General features: G+C 31.7%; 1 protein-coding gene across 8 annotated transcripts in view; it reads left to right on the top strand.

Moving 5' to 3' along the window:
* Positions 1-17618, top strand: part of LOC105210720 (WAS/WASL-interacting protein family member 1) — a 36826-nt gene that overhangs the window by 13224 nt on the left and 5984 nt on the right. For 4 of the 8 annotated variants that reach the window (XM_054234870.1, XM_054234869.1, XM_054234871.1 and 1 more), the window contains 8 exons: positions 3426-3617; positions 3727-3907; positions 4032-4303; positions 6373-6575; positions 9565-10077; positions 12125-12282; positions 12340-12851; positions 16208-16466. In XM_054234870.1, coding sequence (XP_054090845.1) covers positions 3426-3617; positions 3727-3907; positions 4032-4303; positions 6373-6575; positions 9565-10077; positions 12125-12282; positions 12340-12851; positions 16208-16466 — 2290 coding nt within the window. The remainder of the gene's footprint in view (positions 1-3425; positions 3618-3726; positions 3908-4031; positions 4304-6372; positions 6576-9564; positions 10078-12124; positions 12283-12339; positions 12852-16207; positions 16467-17618) is intronic. The other 4 variants (XM_054234872.1, XM_029039337.2, XM_029039334.2 and 1 more) reach the window with 4 other exon arrangements.

Here is a 17618-nt window from a genome sequence, read left to right as displayed (position 1 = left end):
ATTTGAGTGCACTTTTTTAGTGGTCCCAATTAAACAGATCCCGACTGGATTAAATATAATGCACCTTGACCACATTTTTTGAGAGTAATACTTATAAAGGTTTTTTCAATAAGAGCGAGTTTGGGATATCAATGAAATTCTTTATTCCTGTGAAAATACATACGATGCTATTATGTATGGAACTCGATTTATTTTGCATTGCCACCACGGGGACGCTTGCAGAAGTGCAGACGCTGAACTCAATTTTGGACAATTTTCAAGCATAAATCGGCTGATACTGGCGCAATTTCACGTTCGATATTCGTACGAAGTTCATCAATCGTCGCTGTCTTGTTGGCATATACCATAGACTTGACGTAGCCTCACAGGAAATATATAGTCTAACGGCGTCAAATCGCACGACCGGGGCGGCCAATTGACTGGGCCATCGTGAGATAACACGTTCGCCAAGCTTGGTTTTCAATAAATCCCTGTGTGGCTTGTGGCGCAGTCCTGTTGGAACCACATTATTGTTGAATGCATATCATCCAATTCGGCCCAAAAATATTTGGTTATCATTGGTCGGTAGCGATTCCCATTCACAGTAACGTGACGGTCTTGATCATCACGGAAGAAGTACGGCCCAATGACGCCACACCGAACCGTACTTTTTCTGGATGCAATAGTACTCATGGAGTACGTGTGGATTGCTGCCTGACCAATAACGCATATTTTGCTTATTGACGAAGCCATACAGTCAGAAATGAGCTTCATCTTAAATTGGACGTAGCGCTCTTATAGTTGAGGCCACTGACTCCGAGTTTTGGTAGTAATTTTTAATAATATCGACTAGTTTTTGGATCGTATGATGAAATGGCAAACCTTAGTGAAGAGAAATGTCTAAAGAGAGGGGAAAAATATGGTTACTTTTGTAGCGTCGCTTTTGAAAACATTTTATAATAGGACCGAGAAACGTACCGTTCCTATTTCAGCCTTCGGTGTGGGTAAATGTAGGTTGAGACCTCTGTTCCTCATCTCGAAAACCTAATGTTTTATCTCTTGATAGTAATACAACTATATTTGTTACTGAAGAACAAGTCCTGATGGTTCAGACTAGGGCTCTTAAAATTATTCGATTAACCTGAAAATCGATTATTCGAATATCCGGTTTGTAACCGCTCGTACGAATATTAACCGGTTAGTACTATTCGATTAGTCGCAATGTTACGACTATTCGAATAGTCGTTCTACTGCGGTTATTCGAATAGTTATACTGTCACTATTCGAATAAAAGAAAATTGTTTGAAATCCAAGCAGCCATTGATTTTTGTTTGTTTTTACTTGTGAAAATGTCAATTGTGCGCATTTTTCCTGTGTTTCACATTTTTCAATAAAAAAAAGAAATTTTATGAACTTACACTATTCGAATAGTCGACAACGAACGGTTAACCGAATAGTCGGAAATGAGCGGTTAATCGAATAGTCGACTATCCGAATAGTGCAAACCGAATATGATTATTCGAATAATGCCCTATTCGGTTAATTCAGTTAGTCGATTAGTCGAATACCAAGAGCTCTAGCTCAGACCTGTCAAAATTTAGCATGGAAACCATTTTCATGACCATTTTCCGAAATACGTTTTCATCTAATGGTTTAGTTAGATAAAGGCCGATTTCTCAATGCAGGTCCCTATTAAGAAAACAGATATACGGAAAAGTCTAGCTTCTTTAAAAAATTAAATTGCATTAAGTTACATGGGTTTCGTGGATTCAAAAAATCGATTTTTTGTTTTTTTGGCATATTAATTTCTACTACTTGGTACTCAAAACTTTAAACGCGTTTTTCTCGGAATCGTATTTTCAAAGTCGGTTGTCAAATTTTCTCGAGAAAACTACTCAACCGATGTTGATGTGTTGGAGTTACAATTTACTCGTGATTGAACGAAGAATTTATATTTTTTCAATTACATCTATTTAAAAAAAAAATATCAAGCAAATTTGACCGAAATTTTTATTTTTTTGGAAAAATGTCTGCCAAAATTCCAATTTTAATTTTTTTTTGTATTTCCTTCGTTCAAGCACGAGATTATTTTTGTTTTTTCATTTTGAATGATCCTGTCAGGAGTTATGCTGACAACGCGAAAGCACATTTTTCCGAGGGGTCACCGGAAGTAACGTCGCAATGGAGGAGTTTTACTTTATTTTTTTTGAAAATTTCAGAAATTATTCTTTTAATATGTATCTATAAGACAGAAAAAAGTTTTAATTACATAAATAAATTTTTACATGAAAAAAAAATATTTAAAATAGTCCATTTTTTACGCGACAAAACCCATGTAACCCCTTAAACGAGGTCTTATATACACTATCGGACAAAATAAAGTGCAAAGCTTAAGAACTAACAGCTTGTACTTTGGAACACGAAAATACAGTGGAACTTACATAACTCGAACTTCTATAAGTCGAATATCGCCATAACTAGAACTTTTGAATTGGCAATAGAAGTAAAATTTCATACAAATTTCCTTCCATAAATCGAATTTTTAGACAAGGACATAATACAAAATTTAAAATTTTACTATAGAAGCATAGCTTTAAAAGAGTACATCTATATCGTATGGAGGCAAACAAAAAATATAATATTACACTTATGGATTACATAAATCATGTAAGAAAGGCTTGGGATACACACGTCAAGAGCCAAAGAGTAGTAAACTGCAACATACCAGATTAGAGGATATATGTTTTATCGTATTTACATACAACTTTATGCAAAGTAAATAAATTAAACTGAGTATAAATCTATATTGACAGTATAGATCTATATTGATATATGTTTGAAAAAATTATGTTTTAATGAAAATTTCTATAACTCAAAGTCTCTCTAACTCGAAGTTTTTTTGTGGATTATGGTGATTCGAGTTAGAAAAGTTCCACTGTATATGAATTTTTACTTCATTTCGAAAGATTTAAAATAAACAATAAGTGTAATAAAAAATTACTTAAACTGTACATAGGAATAAAATCATTGGCCGAACTTAATTTTTACATTGGACAAAATAAAGTGCAAAATATAGAAATCGTTCTTGATTTCATTAAATGTTCAAACAAAAATGTTTATTATTACTTGGAATTTCCTCTTTTTTTTATGACCTCTGCCAATCTTTTTGGCATATTGACAGTAAAGTTTTTTAATGCATTCTTTGGATTTTTCGCCAATTGTTGCATTCTTTAACAGAAAGTGTTTATGTTAACCCGCGCATCAAATGTAATTTTTCGGTCTAAAATAGTCCAAAGATGTTTTGTTAGATTTGAATTGAGAGTTTGAGTGGGCCAGTCCAATTAATCACTCGATATTTCAATCAATATGGCACAGCGCCATCGGAAGATATAATCACCCCATTTCCTCAGTTAACTAAATAACTATGTATTTCTTTCGATTTACAGATGGCTATACCACCACCACCGGGTCCACCGCCGCCACCAGGGCCACCACCACCTCCGGCTATGGGAGGTCTCAAGTTGGGTGGTGCCGGCGGCGCAGATATGCGTTCAGCACTCCTATCATCCATACAAAAGGGCACTAAACTGAAAAAGACTACAACTGTTGATAAAAGCGGACCAGCCCTAGCAGGAAAGGTGTGTCTTTTGCGCGATAAAACAGCGCTTTTGTGAATTAATGACTTTTCATTATTTGTAAGTGACTAACTGTTGTTTGCTTTTTTTATTCGATTTGCATTACGCACAGATTTGCGATTCAACGTCATCCGCAACGAGTTCACCGAAACGAATACACAACAATAATAACAACAACAATATCAGTAATAGCAATAACAATAATATAGGCAATGGCGGACCAAAATTGGGTGGCCTATTCGAAGGGCTAACCTCAATGCCCAAATTGAAGCCAGTCAATGGCAGTAGTCGTGGTGAGTAAACGCAAACGCCTGCCATTGCATTACATAGCAATTTCCATGTTTTATGTACATATATTTTTGTGTTTATTTTTTTTATTTTTAACTTTACTTTTTTCCTCCATGTCATTTGTTGTAGCCCAAGCACCGGCCATCCCTAGTACGGCTAGCAACAACGACTCGTCCGTAGCGAGTAGACGCAACGACACATCGCCACCTGCTAACAGCGGCAATAATGGCAGCAGTAATGGTCCATTGGATTTCAATGCCGAACTGACAAAGCATTTGACACTGAAGCGGCAGAAGCAGCAACAGCTGCAACAGCCAGTCAATGCGACCGAGGCGAATTTACGCACAAATCGTGGACCACCACCGCAGCCGCCATCGACGCCACCGAAAAATCTCTCAACGGTAAAGACAATGAATGCTAAATTATCGCATGGCATGAGAATAAGAAAGAATACACAAGAAATAGTAAAATTTAACAAAAAAAAAAAATTATAAGAAACAAAAACTATGAATGGCATACATAGCTCGTGTAGATTAACAATTAAGTGGCGAGAAAATTTTGCATCAGCGTTAAATTTCTGCTAGTGTAGTTGTGCAGCGTACATTTACAAAAGATTTTTGCAAATAAAATTTTAGCTATTTTTTGCTATGAGGCAACAATTTTTTGCTTATTTCGACACTTTATGCTTATTGCCTTATTTGAGTTCTAACACAACCGCTTTCGGCGTACAGTATTGACAAAAATAAGTGCAGTATTAAAGTATTTGTTTAAGATAACTTCCAAAGAAAAGTAAAATATTCAAATTTTTGTATCTTTATTTTAATCTTAAAAAAATTTATTTTCTTAATAAGTTACATATTTTTGTTATTGTTCAACACTGGCTTTATGCAGCTTAATTAATTAGGCTATAAATTACAATTATGAGCATAGCTCAAGTCTTAAACTATGTACGCAAGCATACTTATTTTAAGCATCAGCACATCATTTTGCTCATCACTGCACTCATTTGCGTATTTGCATAAATTACATACACATACAAGTCTCGACTACAAGCATTCATACAGTCACAAGTTGACGCGAAATTGTAGTATAAGATTTACAAAATGCTTTAATTTAACGTCTGTGTTGGTTGTTTATTAGCAAATTTTTATAGAATATAGCAGCTTGTAGCCGTTTCACGTAATTTTCCACACCGCTACTGAATAAATAAATAAATTTGACATTGGAAATGTTATGAAATCATTATAAATATGCACTATATTTGGCATGGCATTTGCATCTAAAGTGCGTACGCCACTGGCTTCTACAATTAGAGGTGTTCGTTAATAAGGAAATTGTATCGTTTTTTTTCAAGTTAACCGTTATCGTTTTATGACAGTTTGTGACTAGTTAAATGAAATCTTCTAGAGGCTTTAAAAAATACAAAATTATAATTAAAAAAATAAAATTCTATGCAAATATGTATTATGTAAAAAGAAGTTTAAGTTTAATTTTTACCATAACCTACACATATTTTTTTCTTAGTATAAACAGATGTTTTTATAACTGATATAGTTTATTTATGTTTACTAATATAATTAGAGAATTTTATTCCATAAAATCGTTTCTTTAAAACCATATTGAATTTCAAAAGACTTGATAGTTATTTATTATTTTGTGTACTACTAATGTTTAAATTATGAGATATTTTATTGTTTTTTTATACATATATTTATAAGTTTACAATTAATTTTTGAAAAAATTTACTTATTTTCTGTTTTTCATAAATTTGAGGTACTCAAATAATTTAGTGAAGAATGGTTTATTAATAATTTTTATACGTCTAAAATTTTGGAAAAACAAATTTAAATAATTTTAAAATATAAATCATAACCTAAAACATTTTTGTAGGTTAAAATTAGTCTATAGGTGTTTCAAACATTTAATAAGTTAACAATTTATGACAGACTCATAGCTCTGAAATGCCGATTAGACTATTCGGGGGGCGAAAACGATTATTATCAATAATTTTAGAGTTAAATTAAATATGTTTTCAACCAACATATTCATTACTATCAGCCCACTCACAATTTAATTACGTAATTCTATTTAAATATAATGTAATTAAAAACTACTAAATAACCACTACATAATACTATATTTTCACAACAACAATATATTTGTATAAAAATTAACATTAAACTAATTAGTAAAAGGTCAGCAGCACAAACAAATTTTTATAGCGCAAGAAATTAAAAAAAAAAATTAATTTGAGCTAAAAATATTAGAATTAAACACGTCAAATGTTGCCAATAATTCATTTAGGTTATAACAAATACATGCATATGCCTGCTGAAATTTATTGAAAAATTATTATTTACCATTTTCTTTTGTTGCTTTACCAATACTATTCATAATATTTATTTGTTTTGTTTTCTCCCTTTCACCATATCTTCGTGCAATTCACACACATACGCTCGCATATAAGCAGAGCGCCTCCGACTCGGTGTTGGAGAAGACGAGAAGTATCAACGCAACGTCGGCTGGTATACGCGCCAGTCCGTTGGCGGCAAATCACAACAATGGCAAAGCATCATCGCCTACGCTATCGGAGAGCAGCAATGGCAGCAACAAAATCGCTGGTGGTGGTGGCAGCAGCAGCAATAGCATCAAAAGTAAAGCGGCTAGCTTGAAGTAAGTGAAGTGATGAATTTTGATACAAACACAAATGCTTTTTTGTTTTTTGCGCTTGTATTATAAAAATATACGATATATAAATATTTTTATTGCTTAGCCAAGTAAATATGTAAATTGTTGCTATGTAACTTAAGCTTTATAAGCAATATTTTAATATAAAGTACATCCACGTTTGTTTGCCTCTGCGCCTCTTAACGTTGATTCTGCTGTCTTCGCTATGCACCTGCTTTGCTACAGTTATTTTTCGTAAAACATACATACATATATATCTAAGTGTATCTTCGCTTAACTTGGTTTGGCAGTTGCATCAAACTTGCATCTACATTACTACAAACACATCAAATAAATCACTTTTACATACATACATACTGCATATGCATATAAATAACGCCTCAAATGGGTGGCATGCCTACTTACAGACATACATACATATATACCTTCAGACATGCATACCGACTTTAAAGTACTAACTTATCATACGTACATTGCCGTCACCTGCTTGTCAATATTTATGTCACGCGCAGTTTTGCAGTTTATTAACGTATTCTTTTGTTGTTTCTGTTAGACTCATAAAGCTTTGCGCAGCGAAAATCTCATTTTTATCACCAAAGCATCTTTGGCAACTTTTTTATATATTTTTTTATTACAACACTTATGTGTCTTTACATTCTCATATTTTTTCTTCTTTGCTTTGGTGTACATATATTTTTTGGTGTGTATATATTTCTTTTTGATACATCTTTTCTTATTTCTTTTACTATGTGTTTTCTAAGCTGGGTTTTTCATTAATAACTTGTCGAGAGATTTGCATTTCCTACATATAGTACATACATATTTACATGTACATATACATTTATGAATTAAAAATAGGAATTTTGTTGGTATATAAATAGCTTTTATCGTCTCTATAAAATTATTTTTATTGTAAAAGTAAATATAATATTATTATTAAAATTAAATACTAACAAAAATATTAATTTTATAGCATTTTAAATTTTTGTCAAAAAATTTTTAAAAAAGCTCTTGCTTACATATTTTATAACCGTTTTTAACGTACAATAAGTTACTTTCGGGAGCTTGATTATTGCAATAAAATCATTTGTTATAATTTTTTATTACCCCATGGTACAAAATATATGAAAAATATTAATTTTGCATATTTGGTAAAAAAAATCTTAAAAAGATCTTGCGGGAGCTTTTGTTTGTTTGTCTCTAACAGTTTTTAACGATTAATGAGATATGAGGCAGTCCAATTATTGCTATAATTTTTTATTCTCAATTATAAAAAAATATACGAAAAATATTAATTTGGTATTATTGATAACATTCTTTACAAATATCTTGATGATGCTTTAATCTAGTGAATTATTTCATTTAAAATTATTTTTAACGACATATTTTCGGGAATCTGTTTTTGCTATAATTTTATATTTATTTTCTTTGTATTCCTAACGATAGAACAAATTCTCCACGAATAATATTATCTTATAGTATTTGAATTTTTGGTAAAAAATTCTTAAAAAGCTTTTGGGTGAGCTTTTGCATACAACCGCTATAATTAAGCGAATAATTTAATTTACAGCAGTTTTTACGAATTATAAATTATTTTCGTGTATCGGTTTTTGCTATAAAATTGTGTGCTATAATTTTTTTTATTCCTAATCATATAAAATTCTATATTTTTAAGTTTATTTCTAAAACAACAATAAATTTCCAGGACTATTAGATGGAAATATAAATTTATAACAAATCTATCTAATACTAATCTAATCTAAATCTGCTTAACATACAAAGTATTTAAAAAAAAAATTATATTTAACGATTTCGCAGAATTCCACAGGTCGTACATTGATAGACTGAATTATATAAATATACAAACATATGTACACTCAATTCATTAACTTTATCGGTCGATTATAGCAAAACAAAAGCTTCAACAGCTATTTAATTCCAATTACGTAAGATAATGTAGAAGAAAGTTAATAAAAAATTGCCAATCAGAATGCGCTAGCCATGCAAATAATCGTATAATGGCTCAGCACTTTATTTCCGTAAGCAAACATTAAATAAATACTTATGTACATATGTATTTGCTCCCGTTATATGTAGGTCATAAAAATAGGTACTTGATATCAATGCTACGGCCTTAAATAAAATATTTTTGCAATATTTACAAAGCAATTTAGCTGCAAAACAGAGTTTTTTAAAGAAAAATTATAAAAAAAATTCTATATTAAACATTTAGAAAGTGTCTTAAAATAAAGTTTAGAACTTCATAAATCGTCTTAAAGGTGCAACTTCTTACTTTAGGCTACTAACAATTAAAGAATTGCAAAAAAAAAAATTAATGTGGCTTAAGTCGACTTAGCAAAAATATGTATTTTGTTGTCTAATAAGAATCTGCATATCTTTTTTGTCTCAATTGCATATTGTTTTAAAACTATCGTTTATAAAATACAGCTATATAAATATTATGCAATCATGAGTCCCATTTTGGTTTTCAACATAACGTACAATGTATAAGTTAAAGTCGACTTAAGCTACTTTAATATTTTTCACAGAAATAACAAAATTTTCAATATTATTTTAAAATTCTTCTATATTTTCGCTAAAAACATGCAAATTAGTAGTTCTCATTTTTTCATAGTTTTTGTGCTAAAGATAAATTATAAAATCGGAGAAATATCATATAATCGGTTTTTATAACAACATTTTCAGAGTGTCAGAGTTCATGAGAATTCTTGACTAATCACCCTTAAAAACCTAGATTGCATTTCTCTCGACAAGTTTTGACTTAATTTTTGTAAACATTTATGTTTATATATATTTTCTCTTATTTATTACTACTTTCTTTCACAATATTTTTACTAACCATTATATTTTTTGCATTTGCATTATATTTATGTTTATATATTTCCTTTTCATGCCTTCTGATTTATTTGCTTTTGCTTTGCTACATATATATACATATTTTCTTTTTCAACAGTTTAACATTAGGCAAAACAAATTCAAATGTTGTAAATAATAAAAGTAGTATGTTTAATACAAACTCTTCTTCAACCACAACAACAACAACAACGACCTCGTACAATTATAATTCAACCAATCACACAACTACCACAACAACAACAACAAACAATTCCAACTACAAAAGCAGCCTGAACAGTACACTGTCCAAAGCAACACTATTCCAACAACAGCAAACATCACCAGCACCCAGCCGTGGCACTATCCTACCGAACAAGTCATCATTATTCGGCACGAATGGCCTAAGTAGTGCTGCTGGTCCCTCCGTAACGGGTAGTAGCAATTCGCTCGCCACCCCCTTCGTAGCTGCAGCGACGACGCCGGCTAATAAGTCTCCGACGCCAAGTTTGAAACCGGTGCCGAATCATGGCAAACCGAATTTTGCGCCAAAACCGCCAGGATTACAGCAATTGGCGTTGGCGAGCAGTCAACGCACGACCGTGTCGCGCCATCATAGCATGAAGTCACCAAGGTATACAAGTTGCAACAACAATAACCAAAACAAGAAAATGTCTGTCTAACTCAAAAAAGTGGCAGCGTGTAGTTTTTCAAATATCTTCTCAAAAGGTTTTAGGTTTAGTGTTTTGGGGCACGCAGTCGGGTTTCAAATAATTAAAATGTATTCCCTAAAAGTGTGGGCTTTCAACTAATGGGGCAGCATCTCAAAATCATTATATGTATTTTTTTCCATTGTTATTCATATTACTCATATTGGTTCAAGCGGTAGTATGTGTTTAGTTTTAAAAATGTTATGGAAAATATTGGGGTTTTTAGAGAAATCTGTGTGTAAATACTGTACAATATATTCTTTTTAATTTAAAAAATCGTTATTGCATACAGTTTAATGGGTAATTTCTATCATTTGTTAAAAGAAAAATCAAAAATCATTTACATTATAACATGATTGAACATGTATGTTTTTATTAAAATTACTAGGTTTAGACAAATTTAGAAAAATGTAGAATATTTCCAAATTATATGATCTTTCGAAAAGTGAGCCTAAAACAATACTTCTTTTCTTTCTTTTAAAAAATTGTTTCTTCTTATTTTTTGACAAACTTAGAAAAATATAGAAAATTTTGAAATTTTTTGCACTTTAGAAGGGTGTAGAAAAACAGTTTTATTTTCTTAGAAAAAATTAGAAAAATATTGATATAATCTATATTATGAATCTTGAAATTAAACGGAATTTAGTACAATGCGCCTAAAACTATGTAGTTTCAATCTGAATAGGTCTAAAAATTTTACACTTTTTTTTTAAAAAAGTGTTGTCATTTTTAAAGACAAATTTAGAAAAAGATATAAAAAAAAGATATAAAATTTCTAATATTATAGACGCTCAAATTAAACGAAAATTGATAAAGTGTGCCTATAACTAATTTCTTCAACTTCTATAAGTCTGTAATTTTTACTCGTACTGCGAAGAAAATCTCCTTTTCATTGATACAAATTAAAAATATTGGAAAATATTTTTTAATTATAAAACAATATAATTTATCCTAATATTTTTTATTTGATTTTGAACAATTTGTTGATTTAATTGGTTTATTGTAAATTCTTTTTTATTAAATTTCAATCAAATACAATTTTGACATATTTTCTTAGTAATCATGCGCTTTAAATAATTGTCTAATTAAAAAGACAATATTTTGTATTGTGTTTAATACCACATTTAATTAATTGTTTAGTTTATGTAGTATTAAAATGGAAATATTTTTTTTTTAATGATGATAAATATCTAAAATAGTAAAAAAATAGTTTATCATAATTGATTACAGTCAAATTAATTTTGTGGATATTTTAGATTTATTAGCAAAACTTTCTATTACTAGAATAATTAAAACTCATACTCATAATTTGTACTGCTCCACATGGCACTGAAATTATATTAAATTCATTTTATAAGTCTTTTGACCTACTCATATTTGCTGAATTGCGCCTAGGTACCGCCAGCAGCATTAAAAAATCATTTATTTGTTCTAAAAATATATATTTTTTCAAATGAAGTTTTTATTTGCATATTTTGTTGGTTAACTTTTTATAATTAATACTACATTTACAGTTAAAGGTGCAAATTATTTAAATTTAACAAAATATCGTATAAAACAAAACTCAGTATCATGTTATTACAATTTTTTATAGCAGAGCTAAAATTGCGGTATATATTATTTTATGTTTACAAAATTTTTCCAAAACAAATGTGTGACAAATGTTTTTGCTATAATGTCATATTTTTGACATAAAGTGAGCATTATTCATGGCTTCGATGATACTAAATATTTACAGTTAGCAAATGCTTCTAACGGCAGACTGTTTCGCGCTTTAAAAGTTAACAGTAGGAAAAAGTATATAATCTTTGCGCTCATATGCAATTTGTGCCAAGAAATGACAGCTGTCAGCTGCATATAAGCATTATTTGTACCAAAAGTTCAATGACAATTCAACAAATGTACTTTAAATTGTAACTGTTTTCTATTTCAACTTACTGAACACGCTTATTTTTGTACTCTGTTCCACAGATCACCGCCAATTGCAGCGCCAGGTGCGCCCATATTCCCCACGCAGCAACACTTCGGCACAATGCGCACACCACTCGCACAACTGTGTCAGTCGCAAGAAGCAATCAACAGCAGCGGCATGCGTCCAGCGCCAAATCCACCAATTGGTAAGCGTACATGTAATAAAAAAATAAAATTTATTTTAAAAATTGTGAATAATAAATCCTATTTTACAGGTCGTCCCACAGTGGCACCACCGAAACCGCCATCAGTCAAACCACCGCCACCGCCGACACCAGCGCGCAGTGTCTCCAATTCCAATTTGAATAGTATTGTGGCAGGACAAAGCGGCGCTGCCAATGGCAATGCGGCCATACCATATAGCGCTGTGAACTCCACACTGGTCTCTTCCGTCAACAGCAACAGCAACAATTACTCATCGTCAACCACAACGCAACCACCTTCCACATCTTCTTCCTCCAGCAGTGTATCGGCGTTGCGTGATCAATTTCGTAGCACAACAAATGGCACACCACCGCCACCACTGCCGCCAACAGCAAGCGCTGTGAAGTCGTCCAGCAGCGGCAGCATGCAAGGCAGTCCCGGTAGTCCCGGCAGCAGGCATACGTCGAGTCGAGAAAAGCCTATAAAACCGATTATATTGAATGGTGGTCCATTGAATGCGCCACCGCTGCCACCGCATCGAACAGTACAAGCGCCACCGCCGCCGCTACGGCAAACGAGCAATGTAAGTAATTTGCCGTTACATTAAGTATTTAATTGCTGTGTTGAGAGCATATTCATGCGTATTCGCTTACAATGATTATTATTAAAATTATTAATTAAAATGCTGCATTGTATTCTGTCTGCATATGGCTAGTGGTTGCGTGTGTTTATCAATGAGCACGTGTCCTAACGAGTTTTGCAAACGTATCAAAATAGAATGTGATAAAGCGCATGCAAATACCGTTAGACTGCAACAGTTTGAAGCGCACATGGTAATTACTTTAACATTGTGCTGACTGTGTGTTTTACGGGAAGTGACATATTTCTCTCTCTCACGCTCTCTCGCTTTTTTGTCTGCGTGCTCTCTTCCAATTTCAAGCTTTAGATTTTTTGGTTTGTACAGGAACATAAACAGTCATTGTTTACATAGTACCAAAAAATCTAGTTTCGGGATCCCGGAGTATAATATGCCTCGAAAAGCTGTGTATATGTACTCATATACCTCTTGTATTACTTTCATATTAGTATTCCCAAATAGTCTCGAAGCCCAGATTTCGGTCTTTTCAATTTCCGAACTTTCGGAATTTTGTATTATTGTCTAAAAAGTAGTTTTTGATGGCTAAAATGGGTAGAAATATTAATTTTATTTATTTTATAGTCATTTGGATTAACTAGACCCGAGTAGTATGTATTACAGTAGAATCCCGATTAGATAATATGTACGAAAACCGAGCTATAACGATAAATAATGTATTACATAATGCCTATGGAGTATAATATGCCTCGAAAAGCTGTGTATATGTACTCATATACCTCTTGTATTACTTTCATATTAGTATTCCCAAATAGTCTCGAAGCCCAGATTTCGGTCTTTTCAATTTCCGAACTTTCGGAATTTTGTATTATTGTCTAAAAAGTAGTTTTTGATGGCTAAAATGGGTAGAAATATTAATTTTATTTATTTTATAGTCATTTGGATTAACTAGACCCGAGTAGTATGTATTACAGTAGAATCCCGATTAGATAATATGTACGAAAACCGAGCTATAACGATAAATAATGTATTACATAATGCCTATGTAATATAAAATTTTGGTTGGAAATAACTTGTTATTGGACTTTGACGTAAAGAATCACATCGTTTCATTGCGGCCAAGTCCTTGATGCGTTTCAGTTGTAACAACTGTATGGGATCCGATACATCATGTCTTTCAAACCACTTAAAAGCAATATCAAGAGCTTCAAAAGCTTCTGCGTGAGATGGTACTTGATATACATTCCCAGTAGTTTCAGTCTCTTCTTCATCTTCTCCCTCGTTATTGTTCAAATCTTCAATGATTTCTTCATCAGTTAATATTTGGAATCCAGGGTCTTCATTATCGCAGTTCAGCCATTCCTTAATATTTTCTTCATCGCGCCCTTCACCAATGTTAAGAATTTTCATTGCTTCTGTTATTTCATTAAAATCGTCGTGCGGTTTAATCGAGGAATTAGATAGAGTTAATTTTAATAATTTATTGCCATTTTTAAATTGACAATTAGAGCCGAGACGAATGAGTCCGGATAATCGGATATTCGGATAATCGGGATTCTACTGTACTCTAATAATAATATTCCCAAACAGTCCCGAAGTCCAGATATCGGTCTTTTCAATTCCCGAAATTTCGGGATTTTGTATTATTGCCTCAAAAGTGGTTGTTGGTTGCAAAATTTATTTAAAAATATTAATTTTGTTTTTTATAGTTATTTGTGCTAACTATGGTGAGAGAGGTCTGCGAGACTGAGAGCTCAACTTAAATTTTTCGTTGGTATAGTTGATTATTGGTTCCTATTATTATTTGTCGATTATTGCTGAATCTTTAGCTTGTAGTTTCTGTTGTAGCAACTAAAAAAATATTGCGTTAGTTGAAGGAAATATCTGGAATTTCACGTCGAAATATTAATTTTTTGTATTTTTAAAGTAACATCACTGTCATAGCCCCCAAAGTTCGCCTGCCACTTCTATCGCAATGTTCTTCTCAAACCTAGTACTCCATATATACTTTCATAGTACTATTTTTAAGAATGTAGGGCACTATTCTATTTGTTGTGTTACGCTTATTTGGCAACACCACCATTCAACCCTTACCTGGCTTTGTTAAAGAAGCATATTACTTTCCTTATGAATGGCTTTGGGGGGTGTCTTGAAATACATATGAACATGCAAGATATATTCGAGTATATCGTATATCAAGTAAATATTTGAGCATTTGTAGGCCTATTTCTTTTTTGGCGTAGGTTGCTCATTCCTTTCGGCATAAAAATAGAGCTCTACTGGTGTGTGTTGTGTATTCCACCCACACATGCTCTCCTAAATGTCCTGTTTACATGCTCGCATACGCTCTCTCTCTCTCTATCTTGCTCTTTCTTATATTATATGTAAGTATCTCTCAATTTCATTTGCCTCTGACGAATGTGAACACCGTCAGGTGGCTTTACGCTGGATAATCATGCCTCCGTATGTATGTGTGTATGTGAGAGCATGTGTGAGCATGCCATGTCTACACAAAAGTAAAATAGCAAAACAAACTCCGAGTAGCAGCGTGAAATTTTTGCATTCAGACAGTCAGTAAACGCATAAAGCAATAGTATAATATTAGGCGCAGCAGCAGGAAAAATTCAGATACGTTAATCTTCTGCAGTTATTGCGGATTTTTAATGTGGTTTTGATTGATTATTATATATAAACAAATATATTACTTTCGGCGTTTAACAATCAATAATTGCAACGAATAATTTGGCGTTGCAGCAGACAAGACGTAATATTTTCTCAACAACCAACGTTTTTGCTGTTACGCGAATGCTGTTAAACTACAAACGTGTTGTAATTATGCAATTTAAGTAACTCGGTTGCCTACTTTTGAGTGATTTTTCTTTTAAATAGTTTTTTCAAGGCTATTCGTACTTTAAAAACAGTTGTTGTAGTTGTATTTGATGTGGCGCAGTTTCAAGGTTAACGCATTCGTCAAGCACTACAGAAATAAAATATTTTGTTGTTGTAACTGCGTAACTTAAATGTAGGCTGGCTGATATATTTATTTGGTTTGGTTTATTTTTATATAAAAAATATTTAAATTTATTGCCAATACAAACTTTTTTTAATAACTTTTTTTTTACTTTTTTTAAATAAAATTATTATTTTTTAAATAATTAATTTTTTAATGATTCTATTTTTTTATAATTTTAATTTTTTAAGTAATTTTAATTTTTTTTAGTAAATTTTATTTTTTAAAGTAATTTTATTTATTTTTTAATAATTTTATTTGTTTTTATTTAATAATTCTATTTTAACACTAAAACCAAATTAAACAAAAAATTTTAATCTTCCCTCTTCCACAGACTGGCAACAGCGTGGCACCTGTGCCGCCGCAACGACACTCTTCCATACGCGCCAACGCACCTTTAACACCGCCAACAGCCAACAACAACAATATGCCGATGTTTGGCAACAATGCTGCTGGTCAACTGGCGCACGCCAATTCAGTCAGCCGTTTGATCACCGATTTGGAATCCCGATTTGTCTTCCACAATGTGACCGAATTCCCGAAACCGCCACCGTTTCTAAATATTCCCAAAATCTATACGGCCAAAGCGAATGGTATGTAAATAAGATGGGGACGTGTGAAGTTGAAGAAGAAGAACAATAACAAGCAGAAGACACAAAAACTGTGTGGCAGTTATAAATGTGAACAAGAACAAAAGAAAAGTTAAATATTTATGTAGTTAGTTGTATGCAAATGTGAGCCAGCTGGCTGGATATGAAAAGCAATTACACACACACACAGGCTAGTTAGTAATGCCTAGATAGAGAGATCGACCGACAGACAGACAGCGCGTCCTTTAGGTTCGGTCACATGTAGTGATGACCATGAAATTAATTGTAAAATTCGCGCAAAAGCGCGCAAGTTTATTGTAAAAAAAGCAAAAACAAAAATATTTTATTGTGAATGCATATGGCGTAGTAGTTTAGCGCGTACTTTATGAGTCAACTTTTATTCTTCACACTTGTAAGTTACTTATGTGGAATGCGTATGCGTATGCTGTGTATGGAATGCGGTTGAAGTTTAATTTTCTTCTTTTTTTTTAGTAATTAATAATTAACTTATTTAAAGTTTAAACTACGTATGTATAATAAAAAAAACCATTTTATATGTTTTCTCTAATTTAAATTAACTAGTTTTTTTATTGAAATTGTGAAAGTATAGTGTTATATATATAATGAATTGAATAGTGTTGAGTAACATGCGTTAATTATGGTAATCGCTGTAATTTATTAATTTTGCACGCAATATTGTAGCCTTTTGTCTTGAAATTATAGCAATCAAGTTTGGAAATGTAGCGGCGTTATATTATTATATAGTGAATTGCACAGTTTTTAAAGCAAATTAATGAATTGAATGATTCAAAGTATGACACGAATAATTAAAAATATAAAAATACATAATCAAAAAAATAAAAATAAATAATATAAAATATGAAAATAAATAATTAAAAATATAAAAATAAATAATTAAAAATATGAAAATAAATTTAAAATATATTAAAACATAATTTCGTATAGTTTCAATAGTTACAAAAAAAATATAAAAAAGGAAATACAAAAATATTTCAAACTTTTTGGTAAATTACTACTATTATTACTAACTTTGAAAATTTATAAACAAATATAAATATATAAATTTTACCAACAAATAAAATAAAAAAATTTAAATTAATAGTATTTCCTGCCATTTTTTTAAATAATACAAAA

Source organism: Zeugodacus cucurbitae, chromosome 6, assembly GCF_028554725.1.
Source record: "Zeugodacus cucurbitae isolate PBARC_wt_2022May chromosome 6, idZeuCucr1.2, whole genome shotgun sequence".
In the NCBI taxonomy this organism is placed as follows: Eukaryota; Metazoa; Arthropoda; class Insecta; order Diptera; family Tephritidae; genus Zeugodacus; species Zeugodacus cucurbitae.
The sequence above is the reverse complement of the archived record's forward strand: the minus strand, read 5'-3'. Positions and strand labels throughout refer to the sequence as shown.